The following is a 9,440-nucleotide window of genomic DNA, read 5'->3' as shown; positions in this document are numbered from 1 at the left end:
CCCTCCAGCCTCCAGTCTTCCAGACTTGCAGCCTCTAGCCTCCAGCCTTCCAGCCTTCCACCTCTCTAGCCTCCAGCCTCCAGCTCTCCAGCCCTGCAACCTCCAGTCTCTACCCTCCAATTCTCTAGCTCTCCATCCTCCAACTCTCCAGCCTCCACCCTTCCAGCCCTGCAGCCTCCAGCCTCCATCCTCCAACCATCCAGCCCTCCAGCCTGCAACCTTCCCGGCCTCCAGCTTCCAGCCTTCCAGCCTTGTAGCCTCTAGCCTCCAGCCCTCCAGCCTTCCACCCCTCTAGCCTCCAGCCTCTAGCCCTCCAGCCTCCAGCTCTCCAGCCCTGCAACCTCCAGTCTCCAGCCTCCAATCCTCCAGCCCTCCAGCCTCCAACCCTCCAGCATCCACCCCTCCTGCCCTGAGGCTCCTGCCTTTGCGACTCCCCAAGGGCTGGCCCAACTCATTCCCCACTGCCCATGCTGGTCTGGGCTGGCCCTGGGGGACCCAGAAGCTGTGTGACCTTAAAGGAGGGGCCGGCCCCTGAGGACCAACTTTCTTCACCCCCAGGAGGACTGTACCTGCTTAGGGTCCAGTCTTCCCAACCACACGGCTTGGGCCCTGGGCACTGAGACCAAAGCCAGAAGAGCAGCCAGCAGTAGGCCACCCATCCTCCCAGGTCCACACCACGCCTCAGGCCCAAGATGTGCAGTCCCTCCAGGCCCTGGAGACCCATTTATACGGCTCTGACTTTCTCCGTGTGGGTGGCACTAACTGCCAGGAACTCTCCTGGCCTCCTGCAAAATTACCCAGGGGGGCACTGAGCAGTGGCAACCTCTGAGCCCAGATCAGACAGCCGCACAGCCGGGAGAGGGTCTGGAGTGCGTGCATCAACCACACTGTACTGATCTCTGTTTCCTTCCATCAGAAGGTTCCAGAATGGGCATCCTAAAGCCAGCTGCATCACCTCCCCGCTTCCTGGGGACCCACGCTCTCCCTCACCCAGTTTGGGAAGCAGGGACCCTGCTGTCCGCTGCCAGGCCCGGCAGGAGTCCAGGGTCAAGCAATAGGAGAGGTACAAGCATGGTAAGAACAAGCAGTTCTTAGGAACTGCGGTTTTGGATATCTTTTGTTTCAATCATTAAATATAAAAAGTCCCTGAAAGCCTTTTGATAAAAGCTCCCACCCGCTCCTGGCCCACACACCATTCTGCTTTGTGGCCTGGCCTCCTGTCCCCCACAGCCAGCACCCCCAGAACAGACTGTCCTGTTCCTTTCACCCCTGCACCCCACCGTCCGGCCCTGCTGCCTCCTGCCTCCCCTCCCTGGGACCCTGGCCTGCTTGTGCTTCCCAAGGCCCCTTGAGAGCTCTCTGCAGCCCCTGTCCAGGAGCAGAGGACAGAGGTGCTCGTCAGGGTCTATCTGAGCCCCTGAAGCCCACTGGGAGGCAGCCGGGAGGGTCCTCCCCCAATGCCGTGGCCTGAACCCTCTGGGATTCACTCCCACACACCTTCACTCATTCGTCAACGAGGGTGCAAGGAGCATGTCCATGCAACAAGGCTGCAGTGCCCAGGGCCGCCTGCACTCACAGAGCTTACACTGCAGCCCTGGCCGCCTGCCCAGTACCCATGCAGCAGGGCCTGTGACCACCAGAGTGCAGGAAGAGGGCAGAAACCACGCAGCTACTGGGGGCCGGGCCTGCGAAGACTGACCGGGCAGTGGGGCCATGGATGTGCCAGCCAAAGCCATGGCAAGCAGGAGTTGCCCAGGGGCTGAGCTACAGAACAAGGGGGCAGGACACTAGGCCTGGAGCCTTCAGGAGGGAGCCATGGCCAGGCATGGTGGCTCACACCTGTAATCCCAGCACTTTGGGAGGCTGAGGTGGGAGGATCACTTGAGTCTAGGAGTTCAAGACCAGCCTGGGCAACATAGCGAGACCTCGTCTCTACAAACAAATTTAAAAATCAGCTGGACGTGGTGGCATGCTCCTGTGGTCCCAGCTACTCGGAGGCTGAGGTGGGAGGATTGCTTGAGCCCAGGAGGTTGAGGCTGCAGTGAGCTGTGATCGTGCCACTCCACTCCGGCCTGGGCGACACAGCAAGACCCCATCTCTAAAATAAAAATACAAAAAGGAGGAAGTCAAGCAGCTGGGCCAGGCCTCTGACAAGGAAATACCCACTAGCCCCACAGTGTCCCTCAGGGCTGCGGGAGGCTGGTTTTTGAGGTAGCCACAAAACAGCACACAGCATCAGTCGGGCATGGTGGCTCACACCTGTAATCCCAACACTTTGGGAGGCCGAGGCCAGCAGATCACCTGGGGTCAGGAGTTCGAGACCAGCCTGGCCAACATAGTGAAACCCCATCTCTACTAAAATTACAAAAATTAGCCGGGCATGGTGGCACATGCCTGTAATCCCAGCTACTCGGGAGGCTGAGGCAGGAGAATAGCTTGCACCTGGGAGGTGGAGGTTGCAGTGAGCTGAGATTGCGCCATTGCACTCCAGCCTGGGTGACAGAGTGAGTAAGACTCTGTCTCAAAAAACAACAAACAAACAAAAACAAAAAGCATAGGATAAACCTCAGAGTCTAATGAGACTAGTTCCCTGCCAGGGCTGGGAGCTGGAACAGAGTGCGGGGAGGAATTTAGACTTTTTTGAGTAAACTTTTTTGTATAGTTTTGACTTTGGAATCAAAGTAATTTGGTATACTATACCGTTATACTCAAAAGTAAAATAAACAAATTCCAAACACGGGATACAGTTGTATTATAGATAAATGACAGCCACACTAAAGGGGAAAGGACTGTCCCCCGGTAACTTCTGAACAGTAGTTTTTCTGTATTCTCGGGCTAATGGCAGAAGGAGCTATAAACACATCCTAAGCTCTCGTCGGCAGGCTCATAGCTCACGGTGGTTTGGATGAGCAATTCTGTTTTGTTTTGTTTTTTTTTGAGTTGGGGATCTCACTCCGTCGTCTAGGCTGGAGTACAGTGGTGCAATCTCGGCTCACTGCATCCTTCACCTCCCCAGTTCAAGTGACTCTTCTGCTTCAGCCTCCTGACAGTTGGGATTACAGACATGCACCATCATGTCCAGCTAATTTTTGTATTTTTAGTAGAGATGGGGTTTCACCATGTTGGTCAAGCTGGTCTCGAACTCCTGACCTCGGGATCTGCCTGTCTCGGCCTCCCCAAATGCTGGGATTACAGGCATGAACCACCGCACCCGGCCTGGGTGAGCAATTCTGATACTACTTTCCATGCGCTCTAGAAGGGACCTAATGAGTAGATATATCAAGGATAATGGGTTTCTCTGTGTTGGAAAAGAGAATTATAAATACAGACATATAGAAAGGGGAGAGATCAAAGTGAACCCTGTGGCGTTGGGTTGGAATTGGAAGTACCCATGTGAACTCCGATTTTGGTAGACAGATAAGGAGAGGCAGGGAGAGAAGGAGAGAGAGAGGAGGAAAGGAAGGAAGGAGGAAAGGGAGGGATGGAGGAAGGAGGGAGAAATGGGAGGGGAAGGGAAGAAGGAGAGAGAGAGAGGGAGGCAGGGGACGGGAAGAAGAAGGAGGGAGGAAGGAAAGTTCAGACTGTCTGCTGAGAAGGTTTAGATACAATCAGACCCAGTAAAAGTAAAAGCAAGCACACCCAACACTCAGAGCTTGGTTTCTCAACACAGTTCTATATGAAAAGGTGAATGATTCAAAGGCTGTGTATAGAAAACATAAGAGGAACTTGGAATGATTTTGTGCCAAAACGCAAAAATGTGCCCAAGGAATTGGGGAATGTGCCAACAATACTCTGAAGCCACTTCGAAGGCACTCCCATTGGGTAGAAACGATTGTCATCAATTGTAACCTACGGAAGAAAACAGGAACTACTGAGTTCATGCTGACGTAATTAAGTAACCAAATGGAGGACAAGGAATGCAGGTTCCAATGGACTCACTTGGTCCCTGTTTCTCACACCGATCTTCTTCCTGCAGACTTGAGTGGCCACCCAGAGTCATTTCCCCTCTGACTGAGGAATATCCTTGGCATTTATTTATTGTACTGAAGCTGCGTTACAGATACATTCCCTCCATTTCCATTTCTCTCAAAGTATGTTTATTTGACCCTCAGTTTTGAAGGGTATCTGTCCTAGATATAGAGATCTGCTTTGATTTTTTTTTCAGCAATGTAAAGATGCCCTATCGTCATCTCCTGGTTTCCATTTGCCATGAGAAGACAGCCATTGTGTCCCCCCATTTATGCCCTGTATTAACCCATTCTCACATTGCTATAAAGAACTACCTGAGACTGGGTAATTTATGAAAAAAAGAAGTTTAATTGGCTCATGGTTCCACAGGCTGTATAGGAAGCACGGCTGTGCAGCCCTCAGAAAACTTCCTTTTTTCATAAATTACCTTTTTTTTTGCCCAAACTGGAGTGCAATGATGCAATCTCGGTTCACTGCAACCTCCGCCTCCTGGGTTCAAGCGATTCTCCTGCCTCAGCCTCCCAAGTAGCTAGGATTACAGGCATACACCACCATGCCTGGCTAATTTTTTGTATTTTTAGTAGCAACAGGGTTTCACCACATTAGCCAGGCTGGTCTCAAACTCCTGACCTCAGGTAGTCCTCCTGCCTCAGCCTCCCAAAGTGCTGGGATTACAGGTGTGAGCCACTGAACCCGGCCAGGAAACTTTCAATCATAGTTGAAAGTGAAGGGGAAGCAGGTAAGTCTTTACATGGCCAGCAGGACAGAGAATGAAAGGGGAAGTGCTACACACTTTTAAACAAGCAGATCTCCTGAGAACTCACTCACGATCACAAGAACAAGGGTAAATCCATCCCCATGATCCAATCACCTCCAACCAAGCCCTACCTCCAACATTGGGCATTACAATAATGCCACGTGAGATCTGGGTGGGGACACAGAGCCAAACTATATCATGCCCTGTCTTTGTTTGTTTGTTTCTTTGTTTTGAGATGGAGTCTCACTGTGTCGCCCAGGCTGGAGTGCAGTGGCACAATCTCAGCTCACTGCAAGCTCCGCCTCCAGGGTTCACACCATTCTCCTGCCTCAGCCTCCCCAGCAGCTGGGAGTACAGGCGCCGGCCACCACGCCCAGCTAATTTTTTGTATTTTTAGTAGAGACGAGGTTTCATCGTGTTAGCCAGGATGGTCTGGATCTCCTGACCTCGTGATCCACCCACCTCAGCCTCCCAAAGTGCTGAGATTACAGGTAAGAGCCACCACGCCCGGCTTGTTTGTTTGTTTTTAAAGAGAGATGAAGACTCACTATGTTGCCCAGGCTGGTCTCAAACTCCTGACCTCAAGTGATCCTCCCACCTCGGCCTCCCAAATTGCTGGGATTGCAGGATTACAGACGTGAGCCACCAAGCCTGGCTGTGTCCTGTGTTTTACCCACAGATCCTCTTAAATTTTTATCCAAATCATTGGTTGGCAGTGCTTTGACTATAATGTCCCTCGGTGTGATTTTTGTGAGGCTTTGTTTTCATCCTGCCTGTGTTTCGCTGAGCCTCTGGGCTATCTACGTTGATGTCTTCATCAAGTTTGGGTTATTTTGGCCACTATTTCTTCATATATTCTCACTCTCTTTTCTTTCTCAGGCTAGTTTACATTTTTTATCTTGCCCCACAGATCTTTGAGGTGCTATCAACCATTTTCTTCTCTGTTCCTCAGATTGGATAATTTACATTGATTTGTGCTTAAATTCATGGATGTTATTTTTGCCATGGCCAATCTCCTATTCCTTCCAGTAAATTTTTCACTTATTGCACTTTTCAGTTCCATAATTTTTTCTTTTTTATAATTTCCATTTCGCTGTTGATTTCCTGATTTGATCTCCTACGTTCACTCCTTAATTCTTTCTTTATCAATTAATCCTTTAATACTATCATGTCACTATTTCTTTCCTTAGAGTATATCTTGCCTTTTTTAAACTACTTATAATGGCTGCTTTAGACCTTTATCTTCTGAATACAACTTTGGGTCTTCTCGGTGTCAGTTTTTAGTAACTTTCTTTTCTTCTTCTTCTTCTTCTTCTTCTTTTTTTTTTTTTTTTTTTTTTTTTTTTGTGGGGGGAGACGGAGTCTCGCTCTGTCTCCCAGGCTGGAGTGCAGTGGCCAGATCTCAGCTCACTGTAAGCTCCGCCTCCCGGGTTCACGCCATTCTCCTGCCTCAGCCTCCTGAGTAGCTGGGACCACAGGCACCCGCCACCTCGCCCGGCTAGTTTTTTGTATTTTTTTAGAAGAGACGGGGTTTCACCATGTTAGCCAGGATGGTCTCGATCTCCTGACCTCGTGATCCGCCCGTCTCGGCCTCCCAAAGTGCTGGGATTACAGGCTTGAGCCACCGCACCTGGCTTTTTTTTTTTTTTTTTAACGTAGATCATATTTTTTGTGTCTTTGGACGTCCAGTGACTTTTGGGCAGGACATTGTTGATGATGGCAGCCCTGCATCTACTGTCACCGTCTAAACTGACTTTTGTTCTGGGATGAACTGTGTCCTCCCAAAATTCCTGCATTGAAGCCCTGGATCCCATGGTCACTGTTTCAGGAGATGGGACTCTTAGGAGGCGATCGAGATTAAGTGAGGTCAAAGGGTGTGGCCCTAAGTTAACAGGGCTGGTGTCCTTATTAGGGGAGAAAGAGGCACCCAGAGAGCACTCCCCACCAGGAGAGGACGCAGTGAGGGGCTGCCTTCTGCGAGTGGGCAGGAAGCCCTCACCAGAAACTGCATTTTCCGGCACGTTAATCTTGGACTTCCACCCTCCAGAACGGTGAGGAAATACTCTCTTGTTGTTTAAGGTGCCGATCTGAGGTATTTTGTTACAGGAGCCTGAGCAGACAGCAAGAGTGACAGCCCCTCCGGCAGGAAATCCAAGTCCAGGCTAAGCTCGCTGAACCTGTGGGCCTCAGCCGGGCACAGCTGCGCCAAGTCACGGCTGTTTCCCAGGAGCCCCTAACTTGTCAGAATGCAGCCTCTACATGTCCCTCCTGTGGCTCTCGGGGGGCACGATTCTGGATTTGAGGCGCATCTAGGGTGCAGTCCTTGTTCCTAGAAGGGCCTTTCTGGTGTCCCCGTCGATGCTGGGGGCTGGCGAGGTCCCCTGACTTGGGCGGTTCCCCCCACGGCCCCCAGCACCACTCAACCTCAGATATCACTTTCCACCAGCCCCATGAGGCAGCCACCCTCGTAAGCCCTGGGTTGTCTCACCTGCGTATATGGGGGACCGGTTGATCCCCAGGGGCCTGGGCGCAGAACCTTCGGGCTGACACCTGCCACTTTCCTTGCCCTTCCCGTGTCCCAGTTCAGGCGGCTGGCGGCAGCCCAGGCCACGGGGTGAGAGCCCACTGTGGAACCGGACACTGAGCAGGGCTGGGCAGCTGGGGATCCAGGGAGGCCGGAAGCAAGACCCATCAGGTAGGGCCTTGGGCACGGGCCACGAGCCTGGATCCCTGGGCAGTGGGGAGCCATGGAGGATGCAGGCAGGAGGGGTGTGGCCTCCATGCATTTGAGACACCTGCTGAGACTCCACCAGGAGCCCTGTTTCTGTCGCTGGTCTACACCCTGGGGCAGCCTGACCACGACCCTGGCAGGGCGGGAGGGCAAGGGCTGCTGCCTTGTCCAGTAGCCACAGAAAACCTCCTATTGCCAGACCGGGGGCAGGCTCGTCCCCCTACACCTGTCACCCATTGGCTCTCCGGAAAGACACACCAGGCAGTGGCTAGACATCACAGTTTATTCAGAGCAGGTGCAGGTGACTCGGTGGGCAGGGTGCCCAGGAGGGGCCGGGGTGGGCGGGGACTCCGAGCCTCTGAGTGGTCTGAGGCAGAAACTCCATTAAATCAGCTCCTGAGACACAAAAGTGTGGGGGCTCAGGCCCGTGTGCAGGCCCCATGGGGCAGTGATGAGGGCCACGTGTCGGGAGCTTCTGTCCTAGCTGCCTGGCTGTGGGCAAAGCACTCAGCTCCCTGAGTGCCTTCTCAATCTGCAAAGTGGGGTAACAGTCCCAACCTCTAGGGCCAAGACAAAGCGAGGTGAGGGAGACTCTGGGTTCTTGCAGTGCCCGACATAGGACCCTGAGGCAGGACCTGTGTCCCGCCCCCGACAGGACCTTCAGAGACAGAAGCAGCCAGCAGTCGTGCACGGAACACCGAAGAAAAGGCGCCATTTCTTTTTTTTTTTTTTTTTTTTTTTGAGACAGAGTCTCACTCTGTCGCCCAGGCTGGAGTGCAGTGGCCAGATCTCAGCTCACTCCGCCTCCCGGGTTTACGCCATTCTCCTGCCTCAGTCTTCCATGTAGCTGGGACTACAGGCACCCGCCACCTCGCCCGGCTAGTTTTTTGTATTTTTTTAGTAGAGACGGGGTTTCACCGTGTTAGCCAGGATGGTCTCGATCTCCTGACCTTGTGATCCACCCATCTCGGCCTCCCAAAGTGCTGGGATTATAGGCTTGAGCACCGCACCCGGCCAAAAGGCGCCATTTCTGCTCGCCTGCCCAATCCAGCTCTGCACCCCATGACCCCAGCCTCCCAGGGTCCCTGCCTAGCAGCCTAAGGTCACCACCCTGGAGGCTCCAGCTCTTTCCAAACCAGGAGACAGACTCATCTCTGGGGCTGCCTACCAGAAGTGTTCAGGCTCCTGTTCACAGGAAAGGGTGAACAGGCCCCACCCCAGGGCTGGGAGGTGGAGCCACGGGGGACTCCTGACAGAGCCAGGGACTGGGCCAGGGGCCCGGGGACTTCAGCACAGGCCAGGGTCGGGGGTCAGGCTCACCTCCTTCAGAAGCTCGGCACACCGCCCTGCGTGATAAGGCCAGCGTGAGGAGCTGCAGAGCCAACCCACAGGGCCCAGCCCAGCCTCCACCCCAAGGACCCTGGGCTCACCAGGCCGGGCAGCCAGGTAGAGACCAGTGTCTGCTGTCAGCTCCCGAAACCTCCAGAACCCCAGCAGGTCCTCATCCTCCAGGCTCCGAGCTGTGGGGCACAGGGGGGCTGGATGGGCAGTCCCTGGGAGGGCAGCAGCTGGGCAGAGCCCCCCAGGGCCAAGCTTACTGAAGTACTTGAGGACGTGAAAGCTCCTGCCCCGCCACATCAGGGACACCCGCAGGATGGCATAGCCCTCGTAGTCGGTGTCCAGCACGTGGATCTCTCTGTGGCCTTCAGGAGCCGGCCATGGCGTTGGGGGAGACCTCTGAGGGGGATGGACCTCGAAGGCCAGGGTCTGCAGGGTCTAACTCCATCCTGCCCCCACCCAGTCCTGGCACTTGAGTGGTTGGGGACACTACAGAAGCTTTTGAAGGATGATCCAATGTGTTGGTGGAACAATGGGAAGGTCTGGGGCATGAAATGTGCAGGGAACAGCATAGGGAACAGTGCAGGAAACAGCATGAGGAATAGTACAGAGAAAAGTGCAGGGAACAGCATGGGGAACAGTGCA

The 9,440-nt window shown here is 53.6% G+C and overlaps 2 protein-coding genes across 2 annotated transcripts in view; both read right to left on the bottom strand.

Moving 5' to 3' along the window:
• The window catches only part of LCN6 (lipocalin 6), a 4,675-nt gene extending 3,977 nt beyond the window's left edge, over positions 1-698 (bottom strand). Inside the window, exon 1 of the mRNA XM_023227698.2 lies at positions 570-698. Coding sequence (XP_023083466.1) covers positions 570-659 — 90 coding nt within the window. The 5' untranslated portion in view covers positions 660-698. The remainder of the gene's footprint in view (positions 1-569) is intronic.
• A 7,030-nt stretch (positions 699-7,728) lies between these two features.
• Positions 7,729-9,440, bottom strand: part of LCN8 (lipocalin 8) — a 4,267-nt gene continuing 2,555 nt past the window's right edge. The window contains exons 4-7 of the mRNA XM_023227694.1: positions 9,056-9,160; positions 8,888-8,977; positions 8,778-8,803; positions 7,729-7,853 (exon numbers count right to left, since the gene is read on the bottom strand). Coding sequence (XP_023083462.1) covers positions 7,842-7,853; positions 8,778-8,803; positions 8,888-8,977; positions 9,056-9,160 — 233 coding nt within the window. The 3' untranslated portion in view covers positions 7,729-7,841. The remainder of the gene's footprint in view (positions 7,854-8,777; positions 8,804-8,887; positions 8,978-9,055; positions 9,161-9,440) is intronic.

This window comes from Piliocolobus tephrosceles, chromosome 14, assembly GCF_002776525.5.
Source record: "Piliocolobus tephrosceles isolate RC106 chromosome 14, ASM277652v3, whole genome shotgun sequence".
Taxonomy (NCBI): Eukaryota; Metazoa; Chordata; class Mammalia; order Primates; family Cercopithecidae; genus Piliocolobus; species Piliocolobus tephrosceles.
The sequence above is the reverse complement of the archived record's forward strand: the minus strand, read 5'-3'. Positions and strand labels throughout refer to the sequence as shown.